Here is a 16660-nt window from a genome sequence, read left to right as displayed (position 1 = left end):
TATGATTATTGTTCTTGGTTTCTCCATTACAGAAGTTTTTTAAGAAACTGTAGTTTATGGAGATTGTATCTATATCTTCCATCAGTTTTATAATTTGTATTTAAAGTGAAAGGTATATGTATAAAATTTTAATATTAAAGTTAAAAATATTAAAATTTTTGTAAATTTAAACTTAAACAAAAAATTTGTTATTTCACACTGCTTACATTTATTTCAAGATATCTTTTATGCAAATATTTACATCTCAGAAACATTCAGTGATTAAAGTTATTAACCTTTCAAGTATTGCATTTTTATTAAATAATTTGAAAATTCAAATTATGTGTTTTTTTTCTATTTAGTAATATCTCAATTATCACATTGTAATAAATTTAATTCAACTAATTATTAATAAAGATACTTATACAATACCAATAAGTTAATTTTAACACATTTTTGTATTAATGAAGTGATGGCAAAACTACAAATCTATAAATCACCACTATGTAGTCAAAGATAGATAATACAGTAGAACCCTGATTATCCAAAGTTCCGCAAAGTTTCCTTTACGATAGAAATTTTTTTTGTCTTGTTTGTTAAATCAAGGTCTGTTAAATCAAGAGCCTACTGTATACAAAATGTACACAACTGTTATTAATTAATATGAACATCTGTCTTATAAAATCTAAATCATTTTCTATATCTAATCAAAAATTTATTTTAGATCATTAAAAAAAAATATAAAGTTTTTATTGACTATCACTTTTTTGACTAAACATTAAATATTATTGTACTAAAATACTAAATATATTTACCGTATTCTCCAAATACAAGATGATCCCAACCTTTCTTTCGTGCAATGTATTGCGTTAGACGTATACCAATAAAAATGAATAATAACCCTATAGACGAATCCAGCAAAAAGCTAACAATGTACCTAAATATAAAGATAAATATTTATTTTATGTTAATCTATGATAATGTGAAAAATATCTTATCCTATTATAAAAATGAAAGTAATTTAATTCTACATAATTTAATATTTAAAGTATTGAAATTTGGAAGCTGTACGTATGAACAATGTTTGAAATTTTTATTAATGAAAAATACATCATTTCTTTAAACTCGTTGTTTACGTAGATCATATCTATCCATATTCGTAATTTCCAGGGCTGTGGAGTCGGAGTCGGAGTCGTGGAGTTTTGGTGTTTTAGCTGGAGTCAGAGTCGAAGTCGGATGGTAAGGAAAAGTCGGAGTCGGAGTTGGTAGATTTTTACGCGACTCTACAGCCCTGGCAGGGCTGTGAAGTCAAAGTCGGAGTCAGAGTTGTGGAGTTTTGGTGTTTTAGCCGGAGTCGGATTGGTAAGGAAAAGTCGGAGTCGGTAGATTTTTACGCGACTCCACAGCCCTGGTAATTTCAAGCCATAGCTTTGTTGATGATTTAAAAATAATTCTGATCCAAAATTTTTAAACAAGCAAATCTTAATAAATCTGTTGGCTAAAATAAATATTAAAATCAATTTTAATAAATCAATAGTAATGTGTTATTCTTAATTTGAATTCAAACTCTCCTCTATTTCCTCAACTGAAAATAAGACAATAATTTATTCTCAAATAGTCAATGACCTAAGAGTTATATTTGATATCAGGATTAACATAGGATTAACTTTTAAATTTTATATTGTTAGAATAACTAAAGCACTATTCATTATTCAGAGTAATCGTATGAGTTTATAAAATGAATCATGTATATCACTGTCTGTTGGTGTTACGAAAAAATGATTTATTTTGCAAGTACTTTCAAGAGTCTAAAACTGTCCTCTTCTGGCAGAATCATTATTAGAACATGCAGAGAACAAGACATTTGAATTCAAGAAAAAAAAATCTGAATATCAATCATCATTTTTTCAAAATTGTTTATCCTACATGTACATGGAAATTTAAATTATACATGTACAGGTAACCCCCGTATAACACGGGAGTTATGTTCCAAAAAATTGCCGTGTTATGCGAAACAAAGAACTAGTGCGAAAAGGGGGGGTTAGGTTCCAAAAATTAAAAAACATGTTGTTAAATCCTTATTTAAATCAGATTTATTATTCATTTTTTTCATAGGTAAAATACTTATTTATTATTTAAGTAAATATTTTACCAGAGGATTATTCATCCTATATGATGATCTCAGCATGAGCATCATCAACTGGTAACAGTTTTTGGGTGCGTTCGTTAATAGCGGTTGTTCTGCAACAAGAGTGCACTACTGTTTGTAGACATTTAGGAACGAGGTAAAAGAAAGATGGAGGCACCTGCACTATCAATAGTATCGTGATGGAGGAATCTATAATTCTAAAATGAGCTTTTAGAGGCAAAAGAAGGGTCCCAATTGTAAAATTTAACCATTAAATGGATTATTGTTGAAAGTGCATTCAAAGTAGTTGAAAGTGCATTCAAAGTAGCTACGAAAACAATTAGAATGCTCATGCAGAGTTATGCAAAAGTATAAAAGAACGCACCCTTTATTACATTTCATGTTGTACGAGGGTTTTACAACAATTCCCGAACCGTGTTAGAGTGAACCCGTGCTATAAAACCACCGTGTTATACGGGGGATGTTCTTAATTCTCGAACCGTGTTAGAGTGAATCAGTGCTATAGAAGTGCCGTGTTATATGGGGGTTACCTGTACAGTATACAAAAATTATACATTAATACAAAATACAATGAAATGTAAAACAATACATCAAGAATAAATGGATTAAAATAAAGTACATAAATGATAATGAATTAAATAGTCAATAAACAAACAAACATATAGTAACACTAATATCGCTATGAGGTGTTTTATCAGGAACCATGTGATTTAGAACCTTAGAAGGCCAAACAGTGCTGTCCACAACACCGGTATATCCAACATAGGAGAGTTACATGGTGACAATAATGAGAGGTAAAGTGATTCCCACATAAATAACATTTTTTGATCCCCACAACATTTTAGAAGGGAAATTTGTGACCAAATTGGTTCAAAGATACTTTCTATTGCTTTTTTTATATACACCATCTTATACCTTCTTGTGTTTTACAGTGTACCCATTATGTCTGCAAAACACCCCACTGTCTCCTGCTACTGGTGAGAAGAAGAAGAAGGTTATTACTCTCAATGAGAAACTTAACATCATATAATTCTTTCTAGACTGCATATTGTAATATCAACACACTTACTAAAACACCTTTTCTTGCAGCCGACGCTTTATTATAACAAGGTCTTGAGAAAGGTCTTTTAACAAGACCGAAAACGTTTGAAAGTTGTTATAATAAAGCGTCGGCTGCAAGAAAAGGTGTTTTAGTAAGTGTGTTGATATTAACATCATATCTAAGCTTGATAGTTATAGTGGTTACTCACGAGTTTGGGCTATCACAATCAGCGACAGCCCAAACTCGTGTTATGTACTGTATAACCTTGCATATAACCTATTTATTTATTTTTTTTATTTTTATTTTCGACTTTTGGAACACAACCCCATCATAAGTCAAGGAGAGACCGTATCTGTAAAAATTAAATCTACAATTCATTCTGATTTAAACTGTTTGGCTTTGTTATATAATACATAAAGTAATATTAAAATAATCTAAATAAAGTATTTATGAAATAAAATACAAACCATGTACAAGGATCTCCTTGAAAAAATTCAGCAAGAAAAATATTTGCAAAATGGATGACTAAAGCTCCCATCCCTTGTTTAGATGTATCAAAAAACCTTAAAATAAAAATAATTTTACAAATAAACATTATAATGTAACTTATAAATTATATCAATAGGTTAATATAAATATATTAAGCTATTGATATCATTTATTTTAAATTTTGCTTACCATATTATCCAAGGCCGCCTCTCTCTTCTCGGTTCACAAAACCTCTTCACTATAAATAACAAAATGTTTATTTTTTATTACAGCAAAATGTTCTTAAATGAAAAAATTTACTATTTAAATAATATAAGTGTAATTCTTTTATGGAGATAATAGAATTTAACGGTAAAATTTTCAAATTAGAACACAACTGAAAAATTAATAACTTAAAAGCGTATTTAAAATAAATTTTATTGATTACTTCTATTTAAAACTTACCTTTTATTTAAATTTTTTTACAATTATTTGAAACATCTTTAAATTATTATATTAGATTAAGCAATTTATAAATGGAAAATACAAATTAATTAGTATTTTTCATTTAAGTTGACTTAATTATTTAGTTACTTGCTACGTATAAATAATAAAGAACATCTTTTAAAGATATAATCAATAAATAAAAATCTATATAAATGACTCAGTAGTTTCTTTATGTTCATAATTATTGTATATACGAGGGGGGTGCAAAAGTAGGTATATATTTGTTATTATAAAAAAGTTAGGCCAAGACTCCACTAGTGTAAAAACGGGCATAAAACCCCTCGCCGTAAAAGCTTTTAATCACGTGACCATGATATTTTACTCCTGAGCAGGTCATAAAACCAGCGTAAAAGCAAGTTGAGCAGTGTTTGACTTTCAATGCAAATACGACCATAAAACGGTACCACCACCAACCAGAAAGTCAGTGAAATCTAGGTCATTGTGACACGGTTGGAACAGAACTGCTCACAGAAAACACACGAAATATGTGTCATCGTGTAGGAATTGGGTGGGGAGATTCACATCGCAACATGCTTCTGTGCAAGCAGACACATAACGGGGACGGGTATCTTGACGGGAGATGCATCGGACTACTGAGCATGTCGGACTATCAAGGGACAGCTGTATTAAAAAATAAAACTGCTTTCAATTAGTTTATTAAATATATTTACTACATCTCTTACTGCATTTATGTAACATCAACATAAATTTTTACTGTTTTTATCTTCACGACTAAGTGCATAGACATTCTCCTTAGGATATTACAGAGATTATCTTCATTCGGTTTAGCAAAGAATATAAAATAAGCTTTCATCGTAAGCATAGGATTTGACAAGAGAGGAAAAAACATTTTTCTGCAGAAGAGTCTGTTGATCTTCTCAAGATTATAAAATCATATAGATGTGAGAAGGGAGCCTGTATTTATATCAAATCAATTAAGGTCAAGGAAAAAAAACTCATCAAAGGAAGAAATTGAAAACTAAGAGACAAATGAAGTCGAGACAAACTCAAAGTTACAGGCATAAGAAAACGAAGCGTTTTGAAGAGAAACAAATCCATTAAAAAAAAAGAAAAAAGATGATTCTAAAATATTAAATTTTTAAATTTAATTATTATTATTTTCAGGGCTGTGGAGTCAAAGTCGTGGAGTTTTGGTGTTTTGGCTGGAGTCAGAGTCGTCAAAAAATCTGCCGACTCCGACTCCCTTTTTACTTACCAACTTGTTATGTATATGAAATGGAGTCGGAGTCAGAGTCGGATGGTAAGGAAAAGACGGAGTCAGAGTCGGTAGATTTTTACGCGACTCCACAGCCCTGATTATTTTATAGTTTTGAAAGACTAGAAAGCACAGACTAAACTATAAAATAAATTTTATTTATCAGTGATTTAATCCAGATGTTTTAAACTAGAAATGTTACAAACTGGCTAATTTATTCATTATAAGTATGTTTATAACTTTTACATCTATTTAATATGATATATTTATATTTATTAGTTATTAATTACCTATATGTATATATTATACATATTTACATACAATAAAAATATTTAATGAATTAAAATTAGTACCATGATTACTTTCAAAAAATCAAATTTACTGTTATTTGTAACAGATTCGTGTTTTTATATTTCTAAAATGTGATCCATTTAATGATTAATATGTAATTTATATATGCAGAATGATCAATTTTAATCAATCCACTGGAAAAACTTGAAAAATATGTATACTAAAAATATCATTGAACCAAAATGTTAGACTTCAAGAGGATCAGAAGATGAGGGTATTGGTTTTATCATAGATGATGCTACAATGGAGAAAATGAGAGAAACTTCATCTTCTTAAATGAGAACCCCCATATTTTATTGCATACTATAATTTTGCTTCAAAAATAAACTTTATTTAAAACAAGTTCTTCTTATCAGATGTTTTAAACTTCTACTTGGCCACCATATCATACGCCCATGTATTTGTGAATATCTGTGAAATTCATTGAAAAAAACTAAGAAATTTGTTTAAAAAAATCATTAGGAAACTATTATTATTTTGCGGAATCATTCTATTTCTTCAAATAATGAACTGATACAAAATCTTGTGCCGCAGCTCAAGGCCATCTTAAATTTACTAATACATTTTTCATTTTAATTAAACTTTTAGCAGAATGTCTAAGTATCTATCAGTTTTCTCCTCTGGCAAACAACGTTCAAAGACATCTCAAGTTTGCTGAATGCATAAGTCAGTTCTTAATTGGAAATATCTGTTTTTTTATAAAATGTTTCATGGTATGTCGGCTCAAGCGGTTTAAAATCTTCCAATCATATCTTCTCTAGTTGTTGTTTCTTACTCATGGACAACATTCTTTAAATAGCCCTACAAATAAAAGTCAGATGATGTTGAGTCCAGAGATCAAGCAGGCTATTGTACTGGTCCACACTTCCAAATCCCCTCCCTTTACAATAACAATCACCATGTAGTGCTATTATTGGCCAAGCAAGCATTAATTTGTCACTAGGTGTCATTTACTTGGAAGCTCCACTAAGAAACGTCTCAGATAGTGAGGTAGTGTCCATTTTAGGGAGTTAGGAATACATTATAATGTCTATACTTTTGTCCATGCAAGAGTAAAAGTGTCAAAGTTAGTGGGGTGTCCAGCTTAAAGAGTTGTCCAATTTTTGATATTTTACTGTATTTTTTTGTTTGTTGAACCTGAATGATGAACAAACAAAAATAGATTGCTTAGATTTGCCATAGTTTTGTTTTGCACTGTTCTTTTTAATTTCAGTCTGTTTATATAGATTTCATGATAATTAAAAAATTAATCCACAAAACTACTTAATTCGGGTAACCAAAAAATATTCAGCCTAATTTAATTAAGCTACCCTCAGAAATAAACACAAAAGAATTCCATTTATTCATTATATATTTACATATATAGATGCATACGTGATTTGAAAAATTAATTATTTTTGTTATTAACATATAAATTGTGTTTTTCTTTTTATATTATTAATTGAGAAAGCATTTCATTTTTTAGTTTAACTTTTAGATTCAAATTTTAGCATCTTTTCATTTATTAACAAATTTTTTTCTTATTCTGGTAAATTACTGGTATGTTAAAAGTATTAAATACCATATTTACTTACGTATAAGATGATCTCGCATATAGGACAAGGTGTGACTTTAAATATCAGAAAAAAAAAAAAAAAATTAGATTTATTAATATAATTCTAATTTTATTTCATTTAATCACAAATATCAAATGCATGTAAAATGCACATACTGTCCCAAAAAACTACTGGCATTTTAAACTTTAAGGAAAAATCTTGTAAAATAGAACATACTTTGTTCATATAACTGGACAATCGGGAACCTTTATTACCAATTCTTAACAGTTGAAACTACTCTCCGTCGATTACACTTATGAGTTCCTCCGAATTCTGATTTCCGAAAAATCGTCTGTTTCACGTGGGAATGGATTGTGATAGTTCGTTATGAGAGACGTTTACAATTCCGCGAATGAAAAGTTACAAACAAAAGAAAGATACATAATTCAATTATCACACAGTATTCTTTATTCTCTCCGAACTGGTTCTTTTCACTTCTTTTTCATAGGAATCCCAACTTTACAAACTTTATGCTGTTCTTTTATACACAGAGAAAAAGGAACAGTCTTGTCCTCCACTATCGCCGGGGTTCGTACACGTGACAATCGTCAAAATAACAAAAAAAAACTTCTTATATAACTAACTTATATCTAGCTTATAACTAATAAAAAAATAAGAGTACAGGACAGATAAATATGGAAACAAAATGTAGGGAGAATGGAAATACCCGGGATTTCTTTTGGTACGTATATATACTTTCGAATTATGGCACCAACTTGATATCTTCTGCTCTAAGGTCTGTTTGGCTCTTCTCGATATCGAAGAATTCTGCTCTTTTCTTGGACTATTTGTTGTCCTTACGGCACTTCTCTTTTCGAAATTGTCTCTTTCCTTTCTTGCCAGTGTTTAACCTTAACTTCAGGTCACGAGCACTCGCTTTTTCGTTCTGCTCTCTTCGGGATCTTTTTCAAAAGTGACTCGTCTGGTTTTTCCCAGGGCCCCACTCCCTCTTTTGTTCTTATTTTCATGGAATAGATAATCCTACCCCAGGGGCAAAAAGGGGTAGATAAGGTCTTAGAAGAGACAAAGAAACAGAAAAGAAGGCTAGAATTAATTCAAAATAAAATATACAAAATATACAATATCATGGCCGACAACCACAGGATTAAAACTTATATCAAGCGCCTGTGTGATTTTGGAATTTCAATTCAAAACCTTTGCTTTTTATATTGCTATTCATCTTTACTCCTGACAATACACAAAGAATGATTCAAACAACCCAGATAAAATACATTTGTTTTTAAACACCAGAGGGTAAGCATTGGGTAAAAAGAATGCAAAATACACTGTTCACAAAAATTATTGCAAAGTGCAAAGAATCCTTCACCTGCACGTATAGGATGACCTAGGTTTTTGAAGCAGTGAAAAATGAATAAAAACCTCGTCTTATATGCGAGTAAATATGATAATTTTTTCTATATAATTTACAATATTTGAGGTTTATAGAAAGCCATGAACTGTAATAATTAATTAAAAATCTGATAAATTCAAGCATGTATGAATATATATAATATACTATTATAATTTCATTATTTAGAAGAAAAATTATTGAGAATTTGATGATTCCAGTGTTCCAGTGATGATTCAGAGAATATTCTCAAAAATATTATTGCAAAAACATGTAGAAATAATGATGATGTGGAGCCAGTAGTAGTGAAACAAAGCACAAACCATCAGTTGCCCTCATACATATTAAAGAACTAGAATGTTATGCCTTTGCACATTGTCAGTCTGATATTGTAAAGGTGTTAGGGGAGAAATAGAAAAGGAACTCAGAAAATCCAGACTGACACATCATCAATCCCAGATAATAGAATTCTTTTGGCAAAAAAATAAATACAATGTGTTTATTGTACAATTGAATATCTTTAACTATGTCTTCATTCTGCAATCAATATATGATTACAGAATCAAAGCAGATTGTTTTTCAGATGTTAATTCGCTCTTAAATAATGGACTCAGTTGTAGCATATCACTATGGAAAGTCATATTGGCATAATTAATATTATGTATGTGTAGATAAGACATTAAACCAACTTGTAATGTGAGTTGCAATGATACTTTATTAAACTATGTAACATGTATAGTATTATTATATTAACATGAATTTTTGGTCATTAAATTTTATAACAACATTAAAAACTGATGCTTTTTTCATTATATTTAGCAAAACATAGGTATAGTAAATGTAGTATGAATGGGTACTGTACATGTATGCAAGAACACTCACCTCACTAATCTAGACACTGGGTCTTTAGTGACTCTATTTGACTTTCTTTTTGATTAATTTATTTTGAAATACACTGTGTAATTCAGATTTTTTGGAATATTCTTTATTTGACAATCTTCATCAAGAATAAATAGCTTATTTTAATAAAAAAATTTTTTATATTTTCATATAAAAGGATATTCTTTCCTTTTATATGAAAAATAATAACTTGGTAAATGAATAAGTCATATTTATTGGAAAAAGAAAACTATTCGCATTTATTAACTAATAAGGATTACAATAAAAAAAATTATTTTTATTAGATTAAAAAAAAATCAATAGGATCAGCAATCAATACGAGAAGAAAAAAGTATTATTTTAATACTCTCGTAGATAGAAACCATATATCATACATCACATCGTACATTCTACATTAACAAAATAGAATACAAAAAAGATTCAATTTAATTTTTTTTTTATCAATAACATTTTCAGGACTTAGAAAAATAACATGAGGTAAGATTGAAAAATGAACTAGACTTTTGGCACAAGATTTTATTACACAATATATAAAACGCCCAACTTCAAAGTAAATTACTTCCGTACCTAAACATTTCTTCCAGCATCCATACTACTTGCCAAAGAAGTTTTGGAAGCCCACAAACTTTGGCACTGTACATAAATTCAGTCCTACTATGCTAGCTCATGATAGAGAACAAGAAATATAAGTGATGAATAACACACAATCGTGGACTTGATTTACAAGAAACTGGCACCGCTTAATTCTCAATTTCACATAATGTAATAATTCAAAAGTTTGATTCATTTTAACTCTACTTTGTACATAAATGAACATACGTGATCAAGCCAATACCAGCAACTATGTAATTAATAAATAAAGAAATATTTTGAATTATACGAGCGCTAAGATGGCTTTTCTTTTTCGCTAGACTTATTATACCATCAATAAAAAGGAGTGTAAATAAAAATATCAATAAAAATGATGATATAATAAGTCTAGCGAAAAAGAAAAGCCACCTTGGCGCTCGTATAATTCAACACAAGACTAGACAAGAAGCATATCGCATAAAGAAATATTTACTGATGTTTTCGTCCATTTAAAATAGACATCATCAAGCACATAACACAAAACAAAAATTGTGCGCCTGATGATGTCTATTTTAAATGGACGAAAACATTAGTAAATATTTCTTTATTTATTAATTACATAGTTGCTAGCATTGGTTTGGTTATGTGTGTTTATCCTATCCCAGTTTTGGAGAGTTACTATACATAAATGAATACAATAAAAATGAAAGTTTGAATTCAAAATTTTAAGTTAAGCATTTAAATAATGCATTTCCTTAAATAACAGATGTTTAAAGCAGTATATTATTTTACAAATATATTCAGTCTATATTTATCATAACAACAGTCATAAAGAAATATAATTTTAATTATATATGATTGAAACTGTTTATAGTATGATGTAAATTATTTCACCATGTGTAGGATAAAAGCTGTTAGATGACAATTAACAAAAGAACACACATTTGCATTCTTTGTTTTTTTTCCTCTGTATTCCATAATTTTTATAACAAACTACAGAAATTCTCATTATATAATCAATGAATATTTAAATGTATTTATTGCTTATAGACAACGGCATTCTTTTACATGAAAACAAATTGAGATTTTGTTAAATATTTTCATCAGGTTTAAAAATTTTATATTTTGAACTATATAAAACATAAATTATAATAAAATATACTTAATGTTTATTTTGTTTATTTAATATATTTAATGCAGTATTTAATGGTGTGTGTTTTACAAGCAGTAATTATTACTTGTGAAACAATAATAATATTAATTACTATAGGAAAAAATAACAAGTAATCTCGAATGAATTTCATTAATAAATATGAATCAACAATGAAGTTAACAATGAAAAAATGATTACGTCAGCTTATTCTATCGTGAAATTAATAACAAAACTTTTCAATTCTGAATTATTTGCTATTTAAAACATGTATAATATAAGAGATATTATTCACACACACACATATATATGGAAGAATATTTCCTTAAACTCCACAATATACTTTGCTTATTTGATTATTTTAAATAAGCAATATGTAATGGAATTTTCAGCAATTTTATCACTTATTTAATGTTTTCAATCTTATCAGCTTGAAAGCATTTAATCAGTAAAAAAAAATCACAAATGCCTTTTTGATTTTTATGTAACTGTTAACAATACAAAAATAAAAAAAAAATCAATGTTTACCGGGTAATCATTTTCAAGTTTACAGATGTTTGAGTTTAAATAATAAATTCAAAGCATTCTAAACATTGCGCATATACAAGACATGCATTTACAAAATTTAAATGATCAAATAAAGACTGAAAATGGGAGCTGGAATGAGTAACTCACTAAAATTACATCTTTCACACACTTCTGAAACAAAGTTTATCATAACAAACATTTTCAAATAAGGACATTAAAAAATATATAATATAATACATTTAGCTACTATAAACATTAAAATAACAATCAAACACAGACATAAAAGTACAAATATCTAAATAAAGATCTTACAATTAACTTTGGGTTAACCTGTACTATCAAATATCACGACTTTTAATCTAGAAGTGACCTTTTTGCATGATAAATATTTATTTATCCAACCAAGCTGTAGGCTATATAGCTTAGTTGAATAAGTAAATAGCTATAAAAATATCAGATTTATTTTATAATGTTTATATTAAAACTTCTATATTATTATTAAGAAAAACACCAGTTTTTTTATTGCATAGAGCACTTATTATTTGCCCATCTTATTAAATTGGTTCCCATCTTTTGGTCTGCCAACAAATGATAGCAACCAATCATATAATATACCAGAACTTCACATACTTGAATTCAATTATTTATTGTAACATTGTCACAATGCCAGGCTGCAATTTTTAATCACAATGCACTTGTTTATTAGTGTCTTACCCTTGTAATCTTACTTTTCCTGTTAACAATGAAGTCATGCCAGTCACGTATCTAATTCTTGTTCAGAAAACTTTTGAATTAAAATAACATGACTTCCGGCCCAAAGCAGAAGTTCGTATATAGTTAATTGGGGCCTCCTGCACCTACGCTTGAAAAAAGTTTAAAAATATAATGAAGGACCTATATGCAAAAATCATAAGCTCTTCATACATTAGATAGGGAATCAATATCCTTTACGTTAATGTAATCACCTATCTGTCCTTGTTTAAGAATTTCTAAAATTTACATGTGTATAGCTAAATATTGATCCCAAAAACTTTCTTGATGACACTTCAGCCTATAAGACCTCTATATCTTGATGTATTGTGATAAAAGCACTGTAGAGAAGATGTGCTTTTATTGCATTGTACTGGTATTCATGAACTTTAGTACAGGTCTTGATGTTCTTCCAATGTATACTGATCTGCCTCTAAAATAACCATCTATGACAAGTATAGAATAAAAATTACCTTCAGTTTGTTAACTAATGGATTTCTAATAAGCTAATATTTTAGGGTTTTATTTAAAACCTGAATTAAATGTAACTTCCTTAGTGATATTCCCATAAACTCCTTTTAATTTAGCATTATCTTCTAATTAGAATTTGTTAGCAAAAAAAATAATAATAATATTAGCAAGGTTGAGGCCGAAGTTTCAAATGTGAAAACGTGTACGTCGGATGTTCAGCGCAGCTTTCCTGTAAGCCTAGAAGTTTGACAATAGTGTTTGGAATGTCGAGCATGATTCCACTGACTATCCAAACACCATTGTCAAACTTCTAGGTTTACAGGAAAGTGGCGCTGGACATCCGATGTACACGTTTTCGCGTTTGAAACTTCAGCCTCAACCTTGCTATTTATATAAATAAAATCAATTACTTATTCTCATCTTAACTTAATTGATAATTCACTATAAATTTGTCTTCTTTTTCTGCATTTAAAAATTATTTCTTGATAAATATGAAAATGTTGATTTTCTCAATTATAATGAATGCATAAAATGTATCAATAATGTCACTTTCAATATAAAGTAACTGGATTGATTTCTTTTGTATATGTATTGTTCTTGTTGCTATGTTTATAAAAATACTAAAACTACTATATAAATAAAATTTTTAAGTTAAACTGATTATTATTATCAAATAATAAATAGCATATACTATTATTAAATTTTATTACTCATTGTTTACTCCTCTTAAAATCTATTACATGAATATATTTTTATATCGGTAACACTAGTTTTTTCCTAGCAGTTTCAAATGAAATCATCTGCATGCATTAACCTAACTGGAAATTTCTCCCCCTGGATTGGGTAAATGTAACCAGTAAAAGCTGAGAATGCACAATTCAAATAATGATAATGATTATAATAATAATAATAAAGCTGTACCAAACACACTATCCACAATATAAAAAATACATAAACTGAAAAAATTAGTAAATACTTAGAATTCACCCATAAAGTATCTGTGGAGAATGGATAAGATACATATTGTGCTAGTAGTTCTTACACAGGCATCATAACACATATACTTTTTTTTTTTTTCATTGGATGGTCATCATTTCCTTATACAGGGATCAGAGTCACCCTTGTCCCGCAAATAGCACCACAAGGATAACACATATACTATACAAAAGTCTTCAAAAACATCGATCTTCATAACAGCACATATATCACGTTACAGAAGACTGCCATACTAAACGTGACACACAGCCAAAAAAATCTTAAGCACGAATGCAGAGTTGAACAGCATATAAACATAATAGGCTTAATAGCTTGTTCTGTGGTTTTCCCTTGACCCTGGTCTGTTATAGCAATAGAATACACTCCATCAACACCACCATATTAATAATTTTACATTTTATCAGATATGATAAAAATCAAAAATAAGTTAAGAAAAGAATATTTTTATTGACCTTAAATAAAAATGCTAAAAATCATAGGATAAGAATCTAATCTTGTGATTTTTCTGTGCATTTTGATTTGTTTGATATTAAGATAAAATTTTAATAGTTTGATATTTTAACTGTAAAATCCCATGTAAAAATTTATTTAAATCATTCGAAGATAAACCAATCAGTTTATTATACAATTATGATATCTTACTGTTACATTATGCAAAAACACTGTAAAGCAAATAAATATATATTGTATATGTAAGTTTAAATTAAATTTAAAATTACTAATTCAAACACCTGATATATTAAAACTAACATTACATTAAAGAAAATTACATGTACTAGATAAATGTAATATTTGTCTTTAAAGTCATAAGTGTCTTTAGAAAATATGAAAAATCCTCTGCGTAAGAGACATTCATCCATTATCCCAGTTTTTCCCAATTGTATTCTGGCTAAAAAAAAATAAAATTAGAATACACACTTTTATTTATCAGAGAAAAAGAGGAATTTAAAAGAAATTATTTACAATTTAAAATGTAAACATATTAAAAATATTTTAATAACAATCTTTTCAGTAGAGTTTGCATTTATAAAATAGTTATTCTTACATTTATCTATTCTTGCATTAAGTCACAGAAATATCTTTTTCTAATGCCTTAAATTTATTTGAAATAATGGTGTACGAAAGCTTATAAAAATTTCCTACTTTATTTAAGATGCTGTAATTAATTGATACGAATAAAAAAGTATTAAGGACTGTAATATGAACTGTATACATATTACAATAATTTATTTAAAAAAATGCATTTAAAGTTCAATTTTAACTTTAATAAATACATAAATAACAGATAAATATTTCAAACAGATAAATATTTCAAACAGATAAATATTTCAAATTACATATTTTAATTATCAATAAATCAATAAATATCAAATTAAAGGCAATATTATTGTAACTGAAATATACATATCACTAATTAAAAATTGTTTTGATCTATAAAACTAATAAATTTATTTTTACTGGAAAATATATGTATTTATGGATGACTCAAATTTTCATCGCAAAAAAAAAATGAAATAAAAAATTTTTTAATTAAATCACTGAAGAAGAAAATAGAAAATTCAATATCACACTCAATAGCTGGAGCATGAAAACAATGATATTTTCTTAAGAGGAAATTAAAAGCCACCAGCGATTAAATAAGAAAATTAAAAATAGTTTGAAATAATCTGTTCATATATAATCAATTATTTTCAATATGTTTCTTTTAAAATAGATGTAGGCAAAAGTTACAATAAAATAATTTTTAGCAATAGGACATTCATTAACACTCCAAATTTCAAACAACATGAAAAAAGTTACTCTATTGGAGTCAAAAAGAAAGAAATAACAGAAATATAAAAGAAACAAATACAAATACAGAAAACATTTAAAAGTTTTTATAAATAATTTGTGCATTTTATTTCAATAAAGAAAAGATTTAAAATAATAACAAAAATCACAGTTTCTTATTACAGTGATACCCCGAACTTACGCGATAGGTGGGACCGAGCGATAACCGCGTAAGTCAAATTCGCGTAAGTCGGGATATAATTTTGCAATTTGTGTAAAATCCAAGTCGAATGTATGTAAGCTAATAAATGTTCTTGTTAATCTTATCTCGTCTTTTGATTCATTCACGTTTACAAGAAATAACCATATAGAGTATCTCAAGTCTCCATAGATATAACAAACACAGAAATAAACAACACAAAATAAATTGTAACTATGCGTCGATTCCGCGTGACACATCCGAACATGTAATATGTCATGAACAATGTCACATGTAATATGTCATGAACATGTCATGAACAATAGTGTGGGGGGAGTGAGTAATCAAGAGCTGCGTGGCACTCAAACAAAAGACGAATCCACGAGATTTGAAAATCGCGTAACTCCAGGTTTGCGTAAGTTGGGGTAGCGTAAGTCGAGGTATTACTGTATATAGATAACTTCTAATAACAGACTTCTAACTATTCAATATATTAGTGAGGTTGATGCGGAAGTTTTAAATGCGAAAAAAACGTGTACGTCGGACGTTCAGTGCCACTTTCCTGTAAGCCTAGAAGTTTGACAATGGTGTTTGGATAGTCAGTGGAATCATGCTCGACATTCCAAACACCATTGTCAAACTTCTAGGCTTACAGGAAAGCGGCGCTGAAC

The 16660-nt window shown here is 28.5% G+C and overlaps 1 protein-coding gene across 1 annotated transcript in view; it reads right to left on the bottom strand.

The window, feature by feature from the left end:
- Positions 1–474: 474 nt before the first annotated feature.
- LOC111623486 (store-operated calcium entry regulator STIMATE-like) overlaps positions 475–16660 on the bottom strand; it is a 19397-nt gene continuing 3211 nt past the window's right edge. The window contains exons 2-5 of the mRNA XM_023366082.1: positions 3849–3897; positions 3638–3733; positions 795–916; positions 475–606 (exon numbers count right to left, since the gene is read on the bottom strand). Of these exons, the coding sequence (XP_023221850.1) occupies positions 596–606; positions 795–916; positions 3638–3733; positions 3849–3897 (278 nt within the window). The 3' untranslated portion in view covers positions 475–595. The remainder of the gene's footprint in view (positions 607–794; positions 917–3637; positions 3734–3848; positions 3898–16660) is intronic.

Source organism: Centruroides sculpturatus, unplaced genomic scaffold, assembly GCF_000671375.1.
Source record: "Centruroides sculpturatus isolate CEXI.00-Female unplaced genomic scaffold, Cexi_2.0 scaffold84, whole genome shotgun sequence".
Classification (NCBI taxonomy): Eukaryota; Metazoa; Arthropoda; class Arachnida; order Scorpiones; family Buthidae; genus Centruroides; species Centruroides sculpturatus.
This window is presented reverse-complemented; position numbering and strand designations above follow the sequence as displayed.